The sequence below is a fragment of the Acanthaster planci genome, linkage group LG04 (assembly GCF_054643075.1).
Source record: "Acanthaster planci isolate LZ-2023a linkage group LG04, COTS_SCS, whole genome shotgun sequence".
In the NCBI taxonomy this organism is placed as follows: Eukaryota; Metazoa; Echinodermata; class Asteroidea; order Valvatida; family Acanthasteridae; genus Acanthaster; species Acanthaster planci.
Window position 1 is genome coordinate 15487571 of NC_141780.1, and position 25534 is coordinate 15513104.

At 41.7% G+C, this 25534-nt stretch overlaps 2 protein-coding genes across 3 annotated transcripts; one reads left to right on the top strand and one right to left on the bottom strand.

Annotated features, from left to right (window-relative positions):
• Position 1: 1 nt before the first annotated feature.
• On the bottom strand, positions 2–7541 carry LOC110974059 (ras-related protein Rab-29-like). 2 transcript variants are annotated; one of them, XM_022225384.2, is made up of 6 exons: positions 7122–7541; positions 6446–6638; positions 5049–5120; positions 2260–2441; positions 1571–1692; positions 2–721 (listed from the first exon to the last, which is right to left on the bottom strand). In XM_022225384.2, exons 2-6 carry the CDS (start codon positions 6636–6638, stop codon positions 559–561), a joined length of 732 nt encoding a protein of 243 aa, XP_022081076.1. In that variant the 5' UTR covers positions 7122–7541; the 3' UTR covers positions 2–558. The 2 variants fall into 2 exon arrangements, with proteins under 2 accessions (XP_022081076.1, XP_022081077.1); XM_022225385.2 differs by lacking the exons at positions 6446–6638; positions 7122–7541 and adding an exon at positions 5715–5909.
• A 1515-nt stretch (positions 7542–9056) lies between these two features.
• LOC110973987 (contactin-1-like) lies at positions 9057–25433 on the top strand. The gene is made up of 12 exons (XM_087136088.1): positions 9057–9299; positions 12329–12426; positions 13753–13867; positions 15083–15246; positions 16138–16449; positions 16703–16808; positions 17140–17309; positions 18511–18648; positions 20059–20163; positions 20536–20639; positions 21383–21557; positions 22068–25433. Exons 2-12 carry the CDS (start codon positions 12333–12335, stop codon positions 22163–22165), a joined length of 1581 nt encoding a protein of 526 aa, XP_086992214.1. The 5' UTR covers positions 9057–9299; positions 12329–12332; the 3' UTR covers positions 22166–25433.
• The last annotated feature ends 101 nt before the right edge of the window (positions 25434–25534 follow it).

A 25534-nucleotide genomic window follows, 5' to 3' on the forward strand; every position in this document is an offset into this window, starting at 1 on the left:
ATAAATTCACAGATCAGTGAGGTTTTCTTGATGTAGTCATATACATTTTGCAAAATAAAAGTGATTTTAAGTTGGTTTTTTTTTTGTTTAGTTATGTTGTTTGCGATGGTCTTGCTTTGTGCTTTCATTTATAAAATGCTCTCTATTATGACACAAGTTTCCCTTAGGACCCATGGTGTACAATGTATATCCTTCGCTTTCCTTTTCAACAAGTGCTGATGGATGAACATTAATGGGGCAAATTGAATGAAAAGTTTCAACCTTTTGCAACCATTTTATTTTGGGGGCCGCTTCCTTTAGCTTGCTGTTGAAATTTGCCTGCAATTAGAAATCGGTTTATTTGAGTTACTTTGCCATAAATGCAGGTTTTCCATGCGACGGACGGCAAAAACTTGTAACTTGATCTGATCTCTTTCCAGAGACTCAAAACGGCCAAAGGCACTGCTTTCTAATCTTTAAGATCTCACTTTATGCCAGTCTCGTCGTGTGACAGTTGAAGTTCTTTCCTGCGTCCTCTCTCACCCGCAGCCGAAATCGAAACATTTCTCCTGAATGAAACTAATAGAAACAAAAGCACGAAGTCGAGGTTTTCCGGTCCTCTTTTCTTGGCGACAATTCAATACTGTCTGCAAACTCGCGTGCGTCGATTTCTTCCGGGTCTGACCTCCTTCGTGCTTGGAAAGTGGGGTAACATCGAGCCAGAATTACATCAACGAGAAATCTGAGGGGGAAAGAAGTCTTCACGTTTCATGTAATGTCCTCATGGCAAGTGAAATAAAATGCTCCTTGATAACGAATTATAATGCAAGTAAATTTGATTTGATCACATTTAAAACAGGTCAACTGGGTTTTACCGATGCATGCTGTCAGCCATCCAGTATATGGCATTGAAACGTTCCGTCATGTTGAAGTTGAAAGTAAGTTTGGGACGAAACGTCAAGTAAATCCTCAAGTATAAATAACTGAGTTAACTTTGAAAGTAGCGCTTCAGTTCATTCCCACTGTTGTGTTCTACTCGTCACTTAAAATTTTCAAAAATGTTTGAGTAATACTGTTGGCTTTTTTGTTTTTGATTCTTTTTATCCTTTACAAGCATGTCATTTTTGAAATACTATAGGCAACAATTAGACGACAGGTATAAGTAACAGTCGTTTATTATACCAGTAGCTCATGCAAAACTATCATGTCAGTGACTTTAAATGAAATCTTTGTGTTTTTAAAAGCTGACATCAAAATAAAGACATTTGCTTGTTTGTTTCTTCTTGGTGTTTTAGTTTTTAAGAAGTTTTCAGGGGCAAATCTATAACGAAATGCGCTGTGCAGATCCTTTTTTCATTTCGCACTTTCAAATTTCCGGGGGGCGGGGCACGAGTAAGCGGGCACCGGGGGGGGGATATGCCTCGTGCGCCCTCGTGCTTACGCCACTTTCAAAATTCTTGCTTTCAGAAATTGATACGGGGAAATAACTCTCCGTCCCGTTCGATCATTTTGTCCGGTTTTGCAAAGGATGTATTAGTTATAGTATTATCTTTTTTGCATCTGCGCTTTGCATTCCGAGTTGCATACTTACAGCATTGGTTGGTCGATGTTAACGTAGTCTTTGACAGATATTTTACTCCAGCCCACGAAATTCAGGTCTTGGGACATCAGTGTAATCTCTTCGTCAGTAACAACGTATTGGTCTAGGTCCGACTGAAAAAAGCACGAGAGCTGTGTCACTGGATTTATAGATTTTCCCTTGGGTGCTAAGTTCTGTAATGGCCCAAATCTGCCCCCAGCCTTGCAGTCGTGGGCGTCGCCATCAAAGGAGTTTTTTTTCAAGGACCAATTGTTCCATTTATGATGGAGGGCGCATTTTCATTGTACTGGCGATGGTTACTCTTCACCATTCAACAGGTTCGAACGCACACTGTGGTTCGACCACAGGGTATCGACAGTGAGCATGCGCAAGACAGTGTCAACACGCAAAGGACGGTGAACCTATAGTCAGTCATATTTTGTTATTAGTGATTGCAGCTACTTTTCGGTCCTACTACTTGCATAACCAGCGATGCAATAGCCCTGGTTCAAAATCTTGAATTAGATTGGTCCATCCGCTACATCGTTCGGGCGACGTTAGTTCAACTATGCATAACCCCTGTCGTCTCTCGAACTTGTCTTGATATGCAGTAGGCCTAATTGAGTTCATCAACTTCATGGAATTTGTTTCGGACAATGAGAAAGTCTATCTGCCACAGGAGAATTTTTTCGCTCTCGTACCTTATTACCGAGAAGAAGGCAGGGAACAGGACTACCGTCGGGCATAGCGACCTTGGCGTCTAAATCTTGCTTCCATTCCTTGACGTGTTCGAAGGACCTCCGTGAGGTCAGGTCGAACATAACCACAGCCGCCGAGGCTGAGCGATAAAAGACCCTGGTGAGATGCCGGAACGCATCTTGGCCTGAAGAACGACATACATGTAACGTCTAAGCAAATTATTCGACACGGTAAGTAATATTTACTACAATTGCAAATACAAAAATACAGACGATTCACAACAGAGCGCCTCCAAGACTTTGCAACGCGTTGACAAATCACAACGCATGAAATCTGTCTACCTGTCTTGGATGTAAAATTTATTACAAATAAATAAATATAAATAAATTATATTAAAATATTTCAAGCCATATTTAAAAAAAAATCTGAAAATTTTTTTTGTAAACCAAAATAATCAGGAACCATCCCATTTACCAGATTACACTAAATATGAACGCGATAAAAAATGGCTTCCCCGTGAACAAAGTCGACGTGGTGTCCGGGCAAGGACAGCCCGGTATTGGGCGGGAAGATAGTACGCCCATTGGAGGCCCCTACATAATGCAATACTTACCTCCTTTCAGAACTTTGGGAATAGACAAGAGGTTTTGCGTTCTTTTAAGCATGACGAGATCCACTGAGGCTCCCCTGAGGCTCCTGGATTCTTTAATATGACCCTTTATGGCCTTTCTTGGGGTATACATTTTGGAACGTTTTATATGCGTCCTTTTGAAAGCAAGGGGAATAAAATAGACCTCCAAATCACTTTTCTCACATTATTCGATAAAAAAATATTCACTTTTGGCTCCTTTGAGGAGACCATGGCCCCTTCTATCCACTTATAAGTCCCCTAGCTACTCAAGTATGCAAATTGCAACCTGGTTTATACGCTCCTAGTTCCAGCTATAGTCCGGATTTTGAGTGTTTAAACCATCAGTAGCAAGGGAGGATTGAAAATTAACAGTGTGCATATTACCAGTAGCAAAGTAAATGATTTCGTTCAGAAAGATGGATCGAACACATGGTTGGATATTATATCTAACTCTATGATCAGGGATGAGACTACCAAGCAAAATGGAAGAGTTTGAGACGCTGTTGGTAGCAGCCATACCAGTACTTTCACACTGTTTTACGCATGCTCACTGGCCACATCCGATTTAACCTGGCTACGGGTGGAAACGATACACGCGTCTATGGGAAAATTAATGCAGCGAGCCGCTATAGCAGCTGGCTCCCCCGATTTATGAACGTATAAGTACGTCCAGCCGTAGCCCTACGGCTTTATGACAGATTCCTAAATGGAAAGGGCTTCAAGACTGTGTAACCCGGGACCCTTCGCTGGAAGCCCCCCCCCCTTTCATCAAGGCAGGCAGACGTCCGGACTTCCTTCGTTTATTTCGGCTGTTTAAAAGAAAAACAACACGTTGATCAGCAAGTAAAACTTTGAAGGTCCGAAATCACTCTGTATGCTCCGATTGACATACATGACCAGCATTTCAGTTTAGTTTTAGCACTTCGATCATAAAATTTCGTATCCTTCGACAAAACCAAGTTTTTTAACAGAGAGTATTGTCTTTTTTGTGTTTTTATAACTGCTTTGTGCTTGACTGTACCATTGGGCGTCACGGGGGGAAGGGCGCTCTCCCCGGAAAAGAAAAAAATGAAAAGAAAAAAAACAGAAAGAAAGAAATGCGACGGAAACGAGAAATAGATGAAATGGAATGAAAGTCACTGAGTTACTATAAAAGAAATATAAAAAATGGCCCATTTCCATTGTCAATCTTGTCTACCAGTTCGTAGCTGATGAGGCTTTGTCCCTCCCTGGAAAAGTGCTTTGCCCGGGAAAAATACTGAGGACGCCCAGGAACTGCGCTTACACCGTAAAATTTGCCGGGGCAAAGTCGACTTGAAGTAAAGGTCGACACCGAGTATATTTCCTAGAAATCACTACTCGACCACTATTTATTATTCAGTCAACTGGCATTCACAACCTGACACTGCTTGTTTGAACAAGATCCACTGATAAATGTAGTTTGAAAACATGGTGATGAAGGAAGTAGCAAAGTATTGTGACGGATGCGACCACGGTTTAGCGTGGGTATATCATTTCCCTTGTTATTGCAAGGCATACTATTGTTTCAGTTACAAACTTTGTAAGCCTATAGTAGCCTGAAGCAAGTCTTCAGGATCATGTTTGCTGTCGAACCAACACTGTGAAAAGGCAATGTGCTAAATATCATTTGGTTTGTAAAATTTCAGCAATTATGAGAGGAATTTCACAGAAATTTAGGCTGTTTATGTTTTGACCATCGTTGGGCAAAATTTTAAACCAGCCCACTTGTTTTTTTTTTTTCTTTCCTGATTTTTTTAAAGTGAGATCTTTGTCGAAGGTTAGATTTCACACGAATCCATTGACGTGCAAGCAAAAACTAACTGTTGGCTGTCAGAAAGGGCGGGGCATACCTGAGAGGGGGGCAGTCACCAGTCACTTTTATGCCTCTTTAATTCTTCAATAATTATACACACTGTATGAAATCCTTCTAGAGTTAAGTGTATCTACAATTTACTTTCTAAAACTTTCTAAACAAATATCCAAACATTTCCGGGGGGTAAGGGTATGTTGTAATATAGATCGGGGAAGACACTATTTATGCCGTATACAAGTTTTCGTGTTGAAATTTTGAACCCTCAGAAATTTCAGCAGACGAGGCAGCATAACTCTGGCCCACTTCACGTAAGAACGAACTCATACCTGCAATATCCCATATGTGGAGTCCCACTAATTCCGTGGGAGACCTCCGAATCCTCTTAAGACCAAAGTCGCCTGGATCGAAGAAAATTAAGAGTTTCAAAATGATTAAAAAGTATTCACATGCAACGCAAGTATAGACTGTGTCCATGTTCGTTGCCGAAGGCATCAACTGTGTAACTGTTTGACATTGAACCCACATCATTATTTGCAATTTAGAAGAAAACCTGGATAGAATATTTGTTCAGCATTCTTTGATTGGATTTTTTTGTGGTTCATATGCATGCTTTTGCTTGGTCCTTTTCCTTTTGTAACTTTTGAAGATGCTCCGGAGTCAGCTCTCGATCAGCCATCGCTGTTATGCCAAGATGTTTAGCAAGGAATTTTGCGGTGCCAGATAAATACGGATTCTTTAAAACACCGTGAGTTAGATCGAAATTATAGGTAGCTTGAAACTTTTCGCAAAGAAATCTAAACGTTTAGTTTCTTTTTTAGACGGAAATGAGCAGTGTCCCCGAAAAGAGCATGGTTTTGAAAAAAGTAATGAGGCAAGGGCGGGAAGCTTGAAAACTGGGGGGGGGGGGGGCTGGGGACGGGGGACGCTGGGCCAAGGCCAAGGTTTCCTGGACCTGCAATCGTTTCCTTAAAGTGCAGAATATCCATACTCACATCCTTGGGTTTCGATGTAGTTGTCGGTGAATTGGTGGCCAACGTAGCGTCTCATAAAACTTGTCTTGCCCGTTCTCGGGTCGCCGATTATGAGAACTTTGAAGTATTTCTCCGTCATTTCCGATGCTAGTTTTGCATTTTGCGCAAGCTGAATTCGTAATCACTCCGAATATTCTTGGGGTTACGCATAATGAACTTTGCACCTCTTCTGAAAGCACGCAGTTTTGTTCAAGGCACTTTGCTGCATTGTAAAAGGGAACATTGATGTTTCGGCGACGGACCCGGCGCGTGAACATTCAATCGTTGGGGGCGCTGTGCGAGTTTCAATTTATAAACTTTTCTGTTTGCAAACACTGACCGCCGAAATTCGAAGAATGTCTGTCTTTGGATGACAGCACGCAGCTATAGCCTCAAAGTGGCGCATTTTGTTCCATTTGTGCTAAAGAAGGGAATTTTCTTTAAGCAATCATTGATTTGTCATATTCATTGTACTTGAATTGCTGTGTGAAATGTCTTCAGCGATTTAGTAAAAAAATAATTTTCTTACTTCCCGCCGTAAAGCTGGTCGGCCATGGTTTACTGTTGTGCAAAACTTATGGCTTTATGGCTTGGAGGGTGGCAAGAGAAAGGTCGACATACGCAGTGTGTGATATGCACGTTCAAATACCCTGTTACCAATTTCAACTGAGATTAGCAGCTATCATAGCAACTGTAGACTTGAGATCTCTCACCTGTGGACCAGACCAGTAATCGCCTCTCGGATGACTCGTGAAGAGGCTGGATCGTGTTATAATCGCAGTAACCGTAGCGCACATAGCCTTCACGTAACGGTGAGGGTTCATTCAAGTGACAGTTAGGCGCTAGTCCGGAAACAACACTGTATTGGTCACTATCAAACCTGTTCACCTTTTGTAATCCCGCCATCTGCAATTGTTTGGTAAAACACCGAATTAGTTTGTCATCGAAGCTGCATCGTTTCCGAAGGAACCCTCGTTAAACCACCCTCAGGTAGTGCTGCAGCTGGTGTAGTTTCTTTGGTAGTCATTTGTTACGGTACTATACTTGTTTAAATGGCTCCAGAAATATTTTGTGTTGTACTGAACATGTTTACTGATCTGTTACTGGGTTAATGCGGGCGTTTCACAATAGTGCGCCACCAAGAGTTTGCAACGCGTTGGGCAATCACAATGCTCGAAATCTGTCGACCCAGTGCGCGTTTGGAAACGGTCGACGAATTCCGTGCGTTGTGATTGGCCAACGCGTCGCAAACTCTTGGTGGCGCACTATTGTGAATCGCCCATACTATGTGTAAAGCGTCGTTATTATTATCATGGCTAGACGCTGTATGTGAGAAGACGAACATTCTCAATGGAAAAGAAGAGATAGGCTCTTGGGAAGTTCACTAACCTGGGTTGCACTGGAGCACTGCCTGGACTGTTTTGGTGTCGTGTGTTCCTTGCCGACCTGCGCGGGTGGCACTGTACGATGCGATGGATCTACAGACGAGGGTGTTCCTATCCAACAGAATCCTGGGCCGTTTTCCAATACTCAACTTCGTCTCCGTCTCAGGCTTCGCGTAGGAAACCAATCCTCTGTGGGCCTGAAGCGTTTAACTCAAATTGAAGTACTGTAATGTTTGGTTCTTTTGCACCTTAATTGATGTTTTGTGGCACTACCAGACTTACTACTGCGCTTATAACCTCAAAGTCAAGAAGTACAAAACAGTTGAAGCCTGAGACGGATCCCAAGTCGAGTATTGGAAAACGGCCCCGGTCTCGAACACAGTCGGGTCCATTTGCTCAGCTTCTCCTGGAAATCTCAGGAAACTTTATTCCGCTCACACACATGCGTATTGTTGTGTGCGTATCGCGCGAACGCGTATAAGCGCACTGCCAAGCACTGGTTGCGTTCGATTAGCTTCCCTTAATACACCAGTGTTCCAACAAGGGAAGCCTCGAAATGAGGCTAATCGAACGCTGCAGTGTGTTTTCCAAGGCATTCTGGGAAAAAGGTCAAGTCCCCGCCACGTTCCATCATGTAAGTTCATGCTCGAACAGTCCATCCGTGACGTCATTACACTCAGGCAGCCTCCAGAGACCCGCTCGCCAGATGGGGTAGTGGTGGCTGACACCAGGGCAGTCACGAACATCACGTGATGGCTAAACGAACGCTCTCGTGCAAGTTTGACTTACACGTGTAAGCTAATCGAACGCACCCATTGTTAATGTATGAATAGTAATGCGCGCGTACTGGCATGCATACCCATGTTCAACTTTTTAACCCATGACCCTCAGCGTTACCAGACCAGTTGTTCTGGACGTTTTCTTTTCGGTTCCTTGAATTGGGCTACACACAGTATACATGTTCGCTTTGACAAAAGATACATATACGGCCAGAACCTGGAAGGGTGTTGTGCAAGCACCCAGCACAGACACGTGTATAATGCAAAGTTAATCAATCATAAAATAGAGATATCTCCATTCCGTTTCCGCTTCTAGAGGTTGGAGTCGTGTGATTGTGGTTTGAAAACTTGGTCATCTAGGGGGCACCAGAGCGCCCCTCAACTGCTTTCACACCACAGACATATAAACGCATAGACCGCCAGGTCCTAATCAAAACTACAGGGGTTTTTCGTGATCTGCGCGGCACCCGACTAAAATCAAAACTCGGGGCTAATTCACTCTCGGTATAGGGAATTTACGCACAGTTGAAGAATTCCAGCCATAAAATTCTATGAAGCCATGTTTGTATTGTAAAAAGTCCCCTCTATTTACTTAATCTGGCCCATAGGGATTTAAAAAATGCGGTTGCAACAGTTGAAAAGAAGAGATAGCTGTATTGAAGAGCAAAAAAGGTGAACGTATTTGGAAGAACATGTAAACAAATAACAGGCAATATAAGTGCGTTGCGCGTACTGCGCACTGAACGCGCTGTCATCCACCGTTCCGCCCATCGTTTGCCCATACTTTTCAAAATCATGGTTATACGCGCAAGACTGGCGGTCTATGCGTTTATATGTCTGTGGTTCACACCAAAGATTGTATAGCGCCACTGCGCGGCGCCATACAATCTTTGGTTCACACAGAGCTCAGTCCGCCTATACAAATGCATGGCATTTCTGCTTCATACAACCACCCAGTAAGGTCCCTGGCTTTCTAAATTTCGTCCCCATGACCCCAGAGTTCATAGGGCATCCAAAACAGGAAATAAAATATATAGTGACAACATTAATCTGAAAGTACAAGTTTAGTTACCTAATAAGGGCAAGTACATAAAGACTGACGTAATGCCAGTCACCCAGAGTGTTTTAGCCAATCACTTTGCTTCAGACGGGACAGGCGCGGGGGCATAGATTTCACTGTTCCGGCAGCAGACGAGCACGAGTGTTCCATCCAGTCGACCTGGATTACAAACTCTCCGTTTATCCGTTGCACTTTTGTGAATTTGATCAGGCTGAAATTTAGTTATTTGCTCAACCTTGTCCTGGGTCACAGCGACACAATTGGATCTCCAACAACTGTCACAAATAACGAAGATCGGACAGCAAATCTAAACGAGTATCTCAACCGAAAGTTGTCAGAAAAGGTAAGAACATCCTTCTAAGTCAAATTCTAGCATTGCAGTTCCGGGGAATCTGGCTTTATTCAGTACTATGAAATGTGATGTGTTTGTTGTAAACAAATTGAAGGGAATCTTTATAGTAAACTTCAAGCGAGGACAACAGTACCACCCAAGTGACCGGCAAATGGGCCTTCTGGCAAAAATAAATCTTAGTTCGCACAAGATTCTCTAGGTGTCCAAAGTTTTGAATTTCGTTTAGACAGTATTAACTATCCATTGTCTGTATTGTGCATTTGTCTACTCGAGATAATATTAATCTCTGGCAGTAAACTAGATACCAGGAAAGTACTCGACTGCAACTCTGCTGTAAGAGATACCTAAATAACAATTATGATGAAGCTCTTTTTCTTGGCACAGCTTAGATGTAAGAAACGTTTAATAATTTATTGTAAACGTTCCTTTATGAAAATGCAAAGAGATGATAAATGCTGCTCTCTATAAAAATCCAAATTGCTTTCCAATCGATTCGAAAACTTCACCAAAGATAGCGTCTGTATGGAAACTTTCAAACAGTTGTCAAGTGTGCGAATATTCAGAGAGGTACAAATTTTCGAGACAATTTCTTGGAAAACCTTCAGCAACCGTCTCTATACGGATTGTCATAATCATAGGATTGAGGGAATTTCATATTTGAAAGTTGCGTCTCATAGTCAGGAACAAACGCCACCGCTGTGACGTTTGTAACGACAGCAGGCCGATACGTCGTCATACACTGTGGCAATGCTGATGCTGCCGTATGTTGGAGTGTCTTCCATCTCAGCAGATATATAGGTCGTAATTGTTAACTTGACAGGTTAGATAGTGAAATTCGAACTGCGTCTTGTTGTTTATGTGACTGAACCGTACATTTTTTTAATCTCTCATTTCCTTCTGGTTTTCAGTCTAACCCTCCCGGAACTGTTGAGGATGTACATAAATGAACAATTCGTTTTGCTTTCCCTTTCATAAGGAGTCACGCACTAAATGCATTGTAGCCATCTACAGTCCTGGACGAAATTGTTGGGACACTCGGCAATAGCTCACTGTATTCAGACCTAGAAAATTGCCTTGTGGGTTCTGCACCCAGAGACATGAATAAAAAATGTGCTGAGGGAAAAATCCAAAAGTTATGCGGTGTTGACCAAGCATTCAGGCTCACGGAATCCTGAAATTCGGAAGGAATTGCAGTTACCGGCTTCCATGTAGGATTCTTCTGGGGTCTCGGGGTTCCCGGCCCACCACACTTCCTCCCTGCCCATCCATTAACCCCCCAAAAGGGTTCGAGCGACCATTCAATGGAGGAATGAGGCAAGCCCCTAAGGGTGCAGTGTCCCAATTCAAGGAAAATTCTCCGCCAGGCCGAGGCGCACAAAAAGTACCCCCAGAGATTGTTTCGAAAAGAGGGGTCTGTCTGGGCCAAGAAATGGTGGAATTGTGTCAGTATGGCCCAGGATCATCTCTGTAGATTCAGGGGCACCCATCTGGGGGCAAAGCAGACAAAAATGGGATTGAAAAATTAGTCAGAAGAGCCCCAGGAAGGTGAGGGATGTCATTTGAAAAATGGCCGCTGGGAGGGCTTGGCAACATTCACTTTTTGGGGGGTGAGTTTGTTTTGGGCGGATAATTAAAAAATTCATTGGTTAACCTACTACAATTTGAAAATCAAATGAAATCTGAAGGACCAAACAACACATTGATTTTTGTTTGAGAGGCCTCAAGGACTTCAGTTGCCTGCCATGGGGCTCCAAACTTGGTTGATTTTACACTATTTTCAATGGAGCTTGAATTAGTTCAGTGCACCCCTAAGCCCTGGCTGCCGAGTCGGCCATTTGTCTCGAACCTGTACTAAGGCGCTCACCTGGACTTCGCGGACAGTGCCAGCCGCAGAGCTTACCTGGTCGGCTGAGGTACTGTTGGTATTTTACAGGGGTGAATTAGAGTGTCTCTTATAAGTACTGACTGACAGCGAGCGTTGGGAAAATAAAACGCCACCCTTGGGATTCGCAACCCATCATCTAACGATCTCACGACCGCAACCTTAACCACTCGGCCATCTCAGAGATATTGCTTTTCACTGTTCAAATTAAGGAGATAACACATTCATTAACCTTACTGCACAGAATGTTTCTATGTAAAGGCTGAGTAAAACGCTACAATAGTGCATCAAGTAGCAAAATATACACATTCACACAAACAATGGTCGTCAACATAAAATGTTCTCCGTGACAGCTTCTCTATACTGTTTTTAAATGAACGTGCATCAATATAGTCCCCGGACCACGTCTACACCCGTCTACATGTCCAATCTCTTTCAGAGTATTATGTGAATGACACGTCACTTTGCCCTTTTTTGGGGGGAGGGGCGTTTTCTCTCATGTCCTGTACTTGCATAAAATCACAGCCGAATCAGGCACCCAATAGTTCTGCTAAATAACATGTTGTGTTGTGTGATGGATCTGATGTGTGGTGCACAGCTCTTCTGACACATTGTCCTGTGAAGAGAACTTGTTTACAGCCAATTCCTTCTCTATAAAGATGTGGTTGAACAAGCACTTTGTGTGTCATATTATAATTCATTTTCAACACTACAGACCTTAAGTTGTCGTATCTTCATAAAGTCGGGGGGCCTGAAAGGATGTTGGACATATACATGTACATAATCGTGATCACATCAGGACTGCGAGTGGGGAGATTAGGGGCGACAATTTTTCATGGGGAGCGTACGTGCCCCCATGCCCCCCCCCAGCCACTCCACTGGTGGTCACCGACCTTTGAGATCAATGCGGGGGGGGGGCTTCTCCTATTGCATAAATTTAAAAAAATGCATGGAAAATTTAATTTTATGACGCTTTTCATTGAAAAAAATTAAATGCTGTCGTTGCCCTCAAAAGTTTTCGCGGGCCCTCAGCACAGTGGCTTATTCCGACCCCTGCACTCACACATGCAACAAAGGTGGCGCACAATTATTGACGGGACATGACCTTCCTGATTAACATATCTATTTTCCGTAAAAGGGCTATGGAGGGGAGCCGTTTCGCTGATCCGAGAGCTGCAAACCTAGTTCTGTTCCTACTCACGTCCCTAGGCTGTCCAAGTCAGTGCCAGCAACAGTGTAAGTAAATGCAGTAATATGATTATCCATTTACTTCTTTCGTTGCCGACGTCAACTTGATTCCACCACTTCGTGTGCAAATCAACAGTATCATCAAGGAGGAGAATTCAACCAAAGCTCGGCTTTGCCTGTTTGTGTCTGAGCCCGTTGGCGAAAGGCTTTTGATCCAAAGTATGAAAACATACGATGAAATTGGATTGAAACTAAGGCATTGACACTTTTAAACTCATGTTTCAAAAACATGTTTGTCCGCTTCAGACTAGTATCATGCTTTTAAAGTCACATTGTATCCAATCTTCTGCGTCTATATGCCACGATCAAAAGTACAAGATTAAAGGTGAGCTTCAATGGTTATTTTAAATTCGAGGAAGAAGGCCCGAGGTAATAGAAATGTATGTTTGCCTTTTTCTAAAAAAAAAAATATTCAAAGCGTGAAGGTTATTTCGAAATATTATAACCGAAAGGCAAACTGAAACACACGCTTTCAGTCCTCTGTTTACCTTTCCATGATTGTTCTGCACGGAGATCGTGGGAAATCTTATTATTTCAAAACATACTTTCATTTTGTCATTTAATAAATTAAGTATAACAGTTATGCAAAACCAGAAAGAGTGGGGAGACATTCATTGGGAGGAACCTTTTAATCAAATAATTGGAGTAATTGGAATAATTGAAAAAAGGCTCCTGGGATTTTGGTCGATTTACTGCAACTGGAAATGGTATGTAGTTTACATACCGTTGCCAGTTTTGCTGAAGAAAAAAGTCTAAAGAAACTGAATGTTTTGGGGGTCTGTTTGTTGTTTTTCACCTTTGTTATGAATGTGCATGCTGTGCCCAGAACATAAGACAAGTATGCACATGCTACAGTGATTTATTTTGCAAAAGTATTAAAGTAATTAATGCAGAAATTAGCCGATCTATGAGGGGTCCCTTTAGCAACAACTTAGTGAGGACGATTTTCTTTCGACACGGTGTTACAGTATTTAAACTCTGAAGTCGAATTGCGAAAGACTAACTTGGTTATTCAAATGTTCAAATCGCTAAATTGGAATGAAAAACATTTCAATAGCCGGGAAAATGTGTTTTATCCTTTCGCGAAGAATGTATTTTAGAGCCCAAACGGGCGCTTCCAGCGCAGTCTGCCATTTTAAGCTTTCATAGGCCGTGTCCAAATTGCTTTGCTGCAGTTAGAAATTACACTCGAGTCTAAAGTTGCAGTCACAGCCAGTTTCCATAAAGTTATGTGTAATTTCAAGCCATTGTCAAGTGTTAAGGACACGGCCATACATAATACTGAATAGACGTAATTTTCTCTCTCTTGAACAGCGCCACCCATATTCACACAGCAGCCGAGCGAGTCTGTCTACTATTTCAGTGACTACGACGGGAAGCCCACTCCGGTGACTCTGCCTTGTCAGGCGACTGGCTCGCACCCAATATCGTAAGTTAAGAAATCACATTCTATCAATTCTATCTATCTAAAGGAAGAATATTCAAAAGCAATCGGAGAGACCTGTTTACCAGACTACAGAGGATAGATACAGAAAGGTACGCGCCTCGGGCTTCATCCCTGCGTCAAAAATTATGTAGAAGCCTTTGATGTCCAAAGCTTACGCAAATGGTCTAAATATATGCCACGATGTCATGTATTTAGACCATTGCACTTGATCAAAGGTAGTGTCCATCTCCGAGATCAGGGAAGGAAGAAACCTAGGCAAAACGACATTCAGGCTTGGCAACCTCCAACTAATTACACATTAGTTTCAATAGAGTGATTCAATATTCGCCAACAAAAAAGATTTTGTACAGCTGAGAGTATTTCATTCACAAACACTGACGATGATCGAGTGGGTCATTCAAACTACTGGTGAACGTTGGTAATTTCAGTTTGTAGCTGTAAATACAAAATTGGAACGTGTGCAGCATGACAGGAAATTAAACAGATGAAAGTTATAATCACAGGGCTTATCACAGTCACTCGGCATGAATTTACAAAGAAATTCTATGGATGGATGACGTCACAGCATTTTCATACATAAAATCTGGCTGGTGCCGTTTTTGTGTGAAACAAAGTCTAAACAGCAGGCTGCACCCACAATTACACATAATCATGGAGGTGTGGCACCGTTTCCGAGGCAAAATGCGGCGGCGTCTGGACAACTGAACCGCGACAGCTTACGACATTGTGAGGCACCGTCCTCATACGAGCTTTGATGAGAGTACCATCTGACTTGTTGGGATCCTTATTTTATTCCATTCCACGTATAATGACGACATTTTACGGGAAAGATGTTGACATCTTTAGATAGTGGAGGTGACGGCTTTCTGGGAAAATGAAACACGCCAGAAGTAGGATAACAAAATCCAGTAATACTTCAAGCAGAAATGACGATATCTCGGAATTACATTATAAATTATCTTAGGATGTTTTCATCTGTTGATGAGTAATCAAAGGATGTCGACATCCTATGTTGAGGATGTCAACATCCCATGTTAAGTATGCCGACATCCTATGATGAGGATGTCGGTGCATTCCATCCAGTTTGTCGACATGTACATGTACATATTGTTGTTAAGATGTCGTCCTGAGATACCTTATGTCAGGATCTTAACAAGTTGGGTTCTTCAATCCTTCTGCGCTCACATGACTCGGCAGCTATCGGTGGGAGCGTAACGGTGTGCCAATAAGTCATGGCCCCAGCCACACAGGTGAACTCGTGTTAAATCCAGCCCAGGAGACCGACGCCGGCAACTACATTTGCTTCGCCGCTAACGACCTCGGCACGGCAGTTTCTACCACCGCCCGAGTCCAGTACAGCTGTGAGTATACAGAAAATGCGCGCTCTGCTGCCAACCGCTGGGATCCTGTTGCCCGAATTTCTGCCTGGTCTGTTGTTGCAGCTTTATTTAACGATAATTGCCAAAATTAAGCTACCTTAACTGATTAATGGACTCCAAGCCTTGTCAGACATAGGCTAGTCTTTGCAAGAAGACGAGGCCGAAATTTGGACGGGCGCTTGGTTGATGAACTCATTTGTTACCGTTTAGTAATTTCAAAGTATTCGGAGCTGGTGCAAGTAGAGACCTTGAATTTTGCAGCCTGTCCGTGGCATGTCGTTACTCCTCTGTGAAAGGGCGGATGCTTGGAGCACGATAAGTTGTATTAATGTCATTATTTTATCCTTATATTCTTAACTTAATCCAAATTTCCAATCGATGGCATGATGTGCAACGCATCACGCGTCACAATGAACCTTGGCACTTTTTTGTGTGTGGAAACAGCAATAGAATGTAATCACATGTCGATCATCTTGAATGGAAAGTGAAGTTAACTTTTCATTTTTAGAACCTGAGAGAAAAATTAACATCAACAAAATAACAGTTTATTCCGAATCAACAACATTTCAGAGTAAGTTGGCATTTGTGATTAACTGTATTTATATGCAAAAACCTGAAGGTGAGACTCAGGCCGTGTCCGAAACGGGCTTCCATAGCTACGGCTAGGTCTATGTCTGCACGGCTCCATGCATTTCCAATGGAGTGAATACCAAGACCTAGCTCTAGACAAGAGATTCGGATGCAGCCTTTGTTCCCCTAAATAGTCTGGCACCAACCCCATTTAACAGATTATACTGAATGTGATAGGTTCAGGAAACACAATAGAAAATGGCTTCCATGGAATGAGGTGTATTGCAAATGTCTGTTTTTAAGATCTGGGTTACTTTATTGGCGAGGCACAAAGCTACTCCATCATTGAAGGTCTCCTGCTGACGGTGCCTTGTGAGGCTCCAGACGGGCATCCGGCCCCGATCATCTTCTGGGTCGACGGAAACGATCGACCACTCTTCGCCAACGGGTCGTGGTGGAACCCAGATCGCAACTTGGTGCAGGATGATGCTGGTAACCTGGTCTTCCTGGCAGCTTTGTCGAGTGATCAGGGCAACTACACGTGCCGCGTCAGGTCGCCAACCATCCCAGTGTTTTCTCCTTTTTCAGCAAGAAAGGGGGTTAGAGTCGAAAGAGGTGAGGATTTCCAATAATTACGACAATTTCTATAACGGGAGAGAATCATGCCATTATCTTAACAATTTCTCGGCATCGGCAGGGGTCAAGAGTAAAGTAAGGCTTTCGAGGGATGGAAAATGAGTAAAAAGGATATCTTCGTTGAACATTGGCATGGGTTGATAGATACGTTGATAACTGAGGAGATACCAGTAGCGTTAATCAACATCTTTGAGGAGAACATCCTTTCTGCATTCCCATGTAACTTCTGCAGGGTCTGAAGGTGTTCCCATGCAACCACTGACAATCCTAGAGGGCGCTAGAGTCATCCACACCTTGCAAGGAGAAGACGTGCAGATGTACTGCCTTGCATCTGGGAGGTATGTGACTAACTGTTCAAAATGTACTGCTAGATTTGCACGGTGTACCGTATTGGGTCAGTAATTACGTACGGATACCAAGTAGTGTACTTGTAAATCGTAAAGATCAGGAAGGGTTGTCTTTGTTTTATATGACAAGGGGATTTTTTTTTAATTACAGGCAACTTTTCCTTTAACACCATACTTAATCTCACTGTTAGTTCATTCATTCCATTCGAGAAGAAGTCGATTTTAGACAGCTTTGATGTTTCGGGCGCAAGCTCGAATCTTAGTATTTAAAAGATAACAGTAGTAGTATTGGCCCTTATTTTTGGCCTATATTTTTTGGCAGTCCAGTGCCGGAAGTCATTTGGAGCAGAGAACAGCAGCCGTCATTCAGTCAAGTGGCTGGACCCGTACTGAGTCTGCGCAATGTAACACTGGACCATGAAGGGGAGTACAAGTGCGCGGCTTCATCAGAGCAAGGTCATGTTGAAGCTACCACTATCTTGCATGTCGAAGGTAAAGTATTTCCATCACTGGTAGTCTCTGACGAAACGGAAGTCCGATACCAGCGTAAATTGGTGGTTTCCAAAAATGTTTGAAATTTGTTCAATAGTATTGTTTTATAAAATTCAATGATTATTCTCGGTGTCCCGCTGTTCCCGATATACACATCTATATTCACCAACTAATCCTGTCATGACGTTTTTGATGAGTAATATAAAACACTGAATAATAGGATTCTAAATGAAAACATTCACTTCAAAAGAATGTTTAATGCAAGGCAAAAGATTGTCATCGTGGGTAAATTCCCCCAAATTTTGGCCCCCTAGTTAGAAATGGCTGTCAGTAATTGTCAACTTATCAGATTTTGTGGACTATTGCTGGCAAAACAATGGCTTGCCGTGGGCACTAAATAAAGGGTTATTCAAAAGAGTTTTAAAATCACATGTTAGTAAAAAAAACTTTAATAAATGAATACATCTACTAAATAACAGTTACATTTTTAAACATGGCACCACAACTTTTGAATGAGTTACGGACCCCAATTTACTCTGCGTATTTTATTAGTTTTGATTTTTTTTCAAGAATTTATATCTGTTCGTCCAACTGCGCATTTACAGCCAATTAGAGGATGAAGTACGGTAATTGCGAAGGCAATGAAGTTACTTAGAGCAGTTCTATTGAGATCTACATTATCGACAGAGCTAAAACTGCAACAAATGGTTGTTAGGGACTAGCCTTAAATTTAAGAGATTTTATTCTTACAATAAAACGAAATGCTCAAGGTCTGCTTACTGCCTTTAAAAATGCCGGTGTACGTGAGGTCCAGAATGCTGAGATTAATTCACGTTTTTGCCTTAAGAGTAAATGTGTGATTTGTATAAAGATCGTTTACCAAAATATCTTTATGAACATTGTAAACATATTTTAAAGGTTTTGAAATGAATATTGAAATCTCAAACACGTTAATTGTCCCAAGGGCTAAAATATTGCAGTGTGAATGCCGTGCCATACCTCATGTAACTATGGCGTCCAGCAATATGGCTCTTACAGACCTGTACTTGGATTTCACCACTGCAATTTCAATGAATTTCAATAGCCTCATTTCCTCTGACCTACCCTCACTCCCAAGAGACATTTGTGGCACTTTAACTTGTGTTAACAGTCGTGATTAGAACGAAAGTCATAGCTAATTTCGTCACGTTCTCGTGTGCAGCGGCGCCATACTGGATTGTCAAGCCTCGAGATACCGACATCTACGACGGAAAAACGGCGAATCTGCTGTGTGAGGCCGGCGGGGAGCCGGCTCCAAACATTAAGTGGATGGCGAACGGTGAACACAAACCGGAACACGGTAAGCCTATATGTGCACAACGGATGAACCGCAACACTGCAAGCCAGAGAAGTCTGCTTTGGGGTCATCCCCAAGAAGTGGACAAGTCTAAACGATGGAAACGTATATTTAGAATTATAAACATTACAGTGACGAAAATCCCTATTATAGGTTTTCCTGGCCAAATTCGTCATATTCACAGACATATTCATTATGGTTCATTCGTATTCCAATGATTTTTTCAGCTGGTGCTCCCTTGTTTCTTTTTCATACGGAAGAGCCTTCAAATTAGTTTAGAAGCGTCAAATAGTGTAGGCCTACTGTAAAATTCAATTTAGAACAAATTTCATTCAGTTGAACAGTGTACAACGATCAATCGATTTCGCGCTACATGACTGGACTGAAAAATTCCTTCCGAATTTCACTTTTGTTTTCATCTATGGGCAATCATGTTCGCACTTTGAGGCTTCCAATTGGAAAACTTCAAGGTAAGAGGAATATACGGCAAATTAAGACCCTTTTTAGACATTTCCCCTCATTGTCCATTTGTGTGACGTAAATAATCTTACTTCCCTGTTGTTCATTCATTTTTATAACAAATTAAACAGAAACAAAATACGATCTAGCAGATTAGCAAATAATATTGATCAATCGTTATTTTTTATTGGAGATCTTTACCCGTGAACTAAACGTTTCCTTTCATGAAATATTAGGCCTATGCATAAATTATATATAAAAAAAAGAATTTAGAAGATTTCACGTGTAACGAAAAACATGGCACGAATCTCACAAATCCTTGCCGATTCACGAAATTGAATTTGAATGATTTTTTTGCGTGTTTTCCAAATTGAATGCTGACCCTTCACTTTATGAATAACGAGATTGTGCAATTGCATGCGCTTAGAATGAAACTGAATGATCAGGTTTGTTCTTTGAATGGGTATCGAGATCGTCAATCTATTTCGTGCTAATTTGAATGAAACTGTCTCTAATTTGTGTGCGAAGATGATGAATTCGGCCGGCAAAACCTATATTAACCCTCAAGGAAAGAGCATTTTGCCTACCAATGCCACTGAATGAAAATAAATACACTTTTTCAACTAGGCCTGTTGTTTTCGCAAAAACATTGTGAGGTTTTGGCAGTCATTTTGACAACTTGTTTCAAGTCTCTTAAAATCAAGTTGGAAAAGTTTATATTCAGTGCCAAAAGAAGCTCATTTTTAGGGGGGGGAGTTTCCCTGTTGGCTCCATTAATGTGCGAACAGAATCCGACGAGCCAGCTACAGCGGCTATATCTCGTTTACCACACAATTGTGCATTTCAGCAAAGATTTTGTAATGTGCAAAAAATCAGTCCCAGTGCGAGAGACCAACTGGCGTAAGGGGCAGCTCGATAGCGAAGATGTAACCAATATCAATGTCTTTTCAATAGATGGCAAACCATCAATTTCGGTAGAGAACATGGAGGTGTACCAATGCGTCGCATCAAATAAGCACGGAAGCGTCATTGCCAACGCCATCTTGAATGTAACTGCTGGTAAAACCATTTTTTGGAATACAAACGGTACCAGGCCATTCTTAATTTGGGATCAATGTTAAGGATGTGCTCAAAAGCTGATGACCCAGATATCGACCTAAATATCTGCTTCATTGGAAATAAAGAAAACAAGCAAAGAAAAAAACACAATATAAGTTGAAAGCACATGGTGGGAAGCAATTGTCAACATTGGGTTTGTAGGAGTTTTTTTGGAAGGTGTGAGAAAAGAGCAGCACCGATAATGAACATTTCCTTCAAATTAAAAAAGAAAACTTTCTGATAAAATTGGGAACATGTAGGCCCTATATAAGAGACCAACATTACAAAGACGTACACAATTTTCAATCGTGCTTGTGTTGCTCTTCCTGACAGCACCCTTGATCGCACCATCTGATGTTGTAGCCTCACGTATAGGCACAAGCACTATGATGGTCGAATGGAACCTGCTCAAATCAGCAGATGTTGAAGGATATAAGGTATGATTCATATGAATCCAGCGCGCGTCCATCTTGATTGACAACATGACACTTCGGGGGGTTGAAAAAAACCGTCGCAGGGATAAGGATCATCAGTACAAAAAACACAGTGTGTTGCATTTAACACCCCCGGTGTTATCAGAAAATTATACCAACTCTTTTCACTGGTTTTAAAGTTTTTGGTGTTATTTCAACACCGTTGATGTTTTAACACTCTCAACACCCTCCAGTGCATTGTAACACCCGTACATGTACAAAGTAACATCGGAGGTGCTAATGTAACACATTTTGGTGTGGTCATCTGACAACATCAAGGGTGTTGTTTTCACACCACATACAATTCTGTGAGTGATCCGGTTGCTAAAGAAAGATTAATTTCTAAAAAGGCCTAGCATTTCACAATTAAGCTTCGCTCTAATTGCTTAGATATCGCTGGAAATAATGCATAGGGGCCTTTTCGCCATGTTAAGCTGCTGGATTGTTGCTTAATCTAGTTGCAAACATTGCGAATTTCCCGATGAAACTGACGATTTTGCCATTAAATATGAACGACACGGAGGAGGATTGACATCAAAGCACGCACAAAGCATGACTTGTTTGTGTTTCTGAAATCTGCTCGCTAATATGGCTGCCAAAAATTTAATTTCGACACCACTTTTCGTTTCCAGTGCTCTTCTCTTCTTCTTGGACACACGGTGTTCATTCCAAAGTAACATCTTCTGTCTGTTCAAATAAATGCCCAGGTCTTCTACTGGACGCAAGGAGGTCGCGAGACTCCACAAATCAAGACAGTGGGCGGTCGCACCAACAAGGTTACGATAGATGGCTTAGAGCAAGGCACCACTTACTTTGTTAAAGTCAAGGGGTACAGCTCGGAGGGCGACGGTGTAGCCAGTCAGATCGAAGTTGCAAAACCAGGTACCATTTAACATAAATACCGTTTGGTGAACCAAACCTCTCATAAGTATCATGAAAGAGCCACAGTTGCCAACAGGAATGGGTAGCTGAATTGGCTGAATATGGCACGCATTTCAAGGTGAAAACGTGTGTAAAGTACCCGCCGATGTGTTTTAACAGAGAACGAATTGCTATTCACACAGTGACCCTCCCAAATTCGGCGATTTCAACCCAACTTTCATCAAGTATTTCCAAATGTCTTGCCAGAGCTTACCAAACTTTGCCAAGCATCTTTCGGTCTGTATAAAAAATTCACAACCTGTTAAAATATTTAAAACTATTATTTGACAGAGGAGCTTTCGTATGAACAGTGCACTAAGGTACAGAATCTGCCACGTCAGATATAAACTTCACTTCTGTGAACAATGAATGTAGACGATGCGCCGTAGTTAAAACAGACATTTACAAACAAAATTTGGCGTCCAGTGTCCCCGTCACGTTGCACAGATTATACTGATCTTTTGTTTTCAGGTGAAAGACAGATTTCGACTCCAGGTTCTGCATCTAGCGTCACTCAATCTCTTCTCCTCGTACTCTTTGCGCTTTTCTTTACTGTATACCTACACTGAGATGTCATCACACCCAGATGTTCTGTGGATTCGACCAAGAGATATTTTGTGTATACCAGGCAAGATATGGGACCCCTTACCTGTCCAATCCCTAAACACACTCTAGACTATCGTTACCTAACACATCCCCCAGAAGTCTGTAAAGAATTCCTGAAATTCCGATCAAACAATGACCAACACAAAGGCGGGGGGGTCTCTCCGTCCCATATCTTGCTTCAAATTATTTTAAGCTTCTTTGGCATGTTTTCCAGACATGAAAGTGCGCCCTCAGTTGGAATCTTTGCTTTGAATGGACCTCAGTTTGTGCTACACATCAATTTTTCTACACCCTAAAGGCACCTTTCCATATTACGCGCGTCAACACTTGCGCCAAGCGTTGCGTATCCGTCAAAATCACTCCCGGGGCGTTTTTGAAGGCCGGACGCAAGGCATACGTGTGTCATGTTAATGTCGTTGATTTTGGTGTCCGTGAAAGTGAAACGCATGAACGCACCGTGTTACGCAACACAAAAAAAACGTACATACGGAAATGAGCCTTGAAACCAACTTTAATCATTAATCTTTTGCGTTCTTTTGGTTAAGGGTCAATAATGCCCCTGGATTCTGAGGTGAAGCTCACCATGGGCGAAGCTGAGATTGCACGATTTTCATGATTACCACTGAACTTCATTACAAAATAAGAAATCAGGGTCTCCTATTTGGTAACTTATGTCGTTCAAGTAGTCGTTTCCACAAGTGTAGCATGCGTAGTGTGGACTTCAGCACGAACAGGGGTACACTTATTGTAGGGTTACAAGAAATTTGTGTAGGCTGCGTCCACACGGTGTTTTTTGTCACTTTGAGAACAGTTTCAGAGGAATTTAGGAGTCAGTGTTATCCTTGGAAAACCAAAGACAAACAGTACAAGAAATCGGCATCCAAACTGTGTGCGCTCGTTGTGGTTATAACTTAAACTCAAGGTGCACCAAGTCTAATATGAAACCCACGATAGCCTATCTTTACGTTCTTTTATCTCTGTGATAACGATGACATACTTCTTAATTTTTTATATAATGCAATTTTCTCATTGATTGGGGGAGCAACTTGTACTAGCTGAGAATCGAGTCTCACACACTATTAATAAAGTAGTTTCATTTTGATATTAAAACAAGTCAGAATTGCAAATAGAACATTTCAAGCAAAAAGTGGTAAATATAAAAACAAACAGTTATTGTGAACAAGTCCATCTGTTTGTGAAGGTGACGACATAATTCAGAATAATTGGATTAGCTTTTGTAAATGCAGTAATCACAGGGGAAAATCTGATTGAAAGTCGGGGATGATTGCGCTTTATTGATCGTTATAATTGTAATCTAGATCAATCGTTCAATTTGCTTTATATACTCGGAACAATGATCTTTGCAAATGGCATCTTTTCACCACAGGTAAGTAGCAAATTTCTTAAGCGGAACTGATGTGGCTACTAGGTAACTAAGAAGGTAATTTATAAAAAACAAACACAAAACAACAACAACAAAACACCCTGCGGTAAGATGCTTTTGTATTTTATTGGTAGTAATTAAGAGCGGATCCGGGACTATTTTGCCGTTAAAAAAATTTTAAAAATTCGAACTTTCCATGTAACTTTTAAGAGCCGTTCGGGGGGGGCTTTCTCTTATTTAAAAATGGCTCCTTTTTAGGAGGTGGGGTGGAATGGCCCCCCGTTGTCAGCCACCCAGATCCGCCCTTCGTATAGTAGCAGGCGTCTAATCATGCAAACGTAATTTGCTTGCAGCGTACAGTCATGCTCATTCGATTCATATACGGTGTCTTCTATATGTACCGCTTAGAATAATGTGTCCTGCAAATATCGCATACAGTCATGTTTTGCGTGACCCTTACACATTGACCTTAGATGAAACTTTCTGAAATATCTGCTCGTCGCTCAGCGCCCGAACAAGGCGCTGGGAAGGGCCGATAGCTTTGCACAGATTTTAGTGAAGGAAATACGCCACTCGGGGTCAGAGCCAACGACGCACAGACCATTGTGGGTAAACTTAATCGTTTTCTTCCTCATTGCTGAAAATATTTTTACTGAACTTTATTCGTTCATCCAACATTGACAAAGATAACCAATGATTTGGAATATATCGCCAAAATACGCGTGGTCAGTGATATTCATCGAGCAGATGAATTTACCACACTGTTTGTACCACGGCGAGGTTTTCATCGTATCATAGCTGACACGTTGCACGTGCCAAAGTATTGGCACTGGCGAATCAAAAAAAAATTAAATAATGCTTCACTATCAGGAAGCGAAACCTCGCAGTCACAGGTCGCGCACAATGTAGCCAATCACAGTGCAAACCATCAGCCCTTCCCAGCGCCCGGTTCTGGCGCTGGGTGACAGCGAGTCTGCACAATCAAAATCAAATTTTATAAAATTGAAGTCTTTCACATTCTTGGTGGCAGCAGCCTATATTGGCCCTTTTATATTGTATCCGTGGTTAGTCTTTGACATCATAAGGCGCATGCAATGGGACAAACTGTAATAAGATGCACATAGTTAGCACAAAATGGAAAAGAATTCGTTTGCTGCTGCTGCGTGCGCAAGGTTACGTAATGTCATTTTTAAAATAAATTTATGCACGAAACCACCGTAGACCTATAAACACATGGTATAGCCTATCAGAGAATAACCAATAGACGCAACAATGCACGTGAATAGCAAGGATGGTCAAATCACAGATATATAGACGTACCGACCGATAATCTGCGCGTAAATCCAAATGTTTCAAAGGCTATTTTAATGTCAGATGACTAAACTTAACTTGAAACTTAAATTAAATGAGTTGCTTTAATTGTTAGCTGAGTTCAGTTGTATGTATATTTGGGTGTAGAGGTCGGGTTGAATTCGACAGGAAGATTTCGTTGGACAAAGTGTTCATTTAGAAATAATTTGTCGCGGTTATCTTTGCCTTGTAAAGATTAATGCACCATAAATACAGTTCACGCTCGAGGCTGACTTGATTCTTTTATAAAGACTTTCTTTAAAGTGTTCCTTGAGGTAAGGGTTTTTCCGACATAAGTCGTTTCTCATTTATCACCGTCCTGTTTGCATGCTTCATGTTTTTTCTGCGTCCGGATGTGTGTAGCAAGCTACCACCGTTATGTAAGCAGTAACGTGCATGCATTTAATCTTACTGAAGAAGTTTGGATATTGCAGTATTTTGTAACAAAGGATTAATAAAATAATTCTTATATAGCTTGCGTAGTGCTTCAAAGCTAATTCTGATGAATCGTTTATCTGCTGTTTTGTCTTTCCAAAAGTTTTGCTTCATTCAGGGGAAAAAAACCAAAATGGGATCGTCTTTGAAATAGCATATACAG

Excerpts from the sequence above, each read along its gene's own strand:
- LOC110974059 (XM_022225384.2), bottom strand. The coding sequence starts at position 6,638 with ATGGCGGGATTACAAAAGGTGAACAGGTTTGATAGTGACCAATACAGT. Across the intron at positions 5,121-6,445 it reads ATTACTGGTCTGGTCCACAG|GCGACTTTGGTCTTAAGAGG; the intron begins GTGAGAGATCTC and ends TCTTCGATCCAG. Across the intron at positions 2,442-5,048 it reads CCACATATGGGATATTGCAG|GCCAAGATGCGTTCCGGCAT; the intron begins GTATGAGTTCGT and ends GTCGTTCTTCAG.
- LOC110973987 (XM_087136088.1), top strand. The coding sequence starts at position 12,333 with ATGGAGGGGAGCCGTTTCGCTGATCCGAGAGCTGCAAACCTAGTTCTG. Across the intron at positions 17,310-18,510 it reads CACTATCTTGCATGTCGAAG|CGGCGCCATACTGGATTGTC; the intron begins GTAAAGTATTTC and ends TCTCGTGTGCAG. Across the intron at positions 20,640-21,382 it reads CAGATGTTGAAGGATATAAG|GTCTTCTACTGGACGCAAGG; the intron begins GTATGATTCATA and ends ATAAATGCCCAG.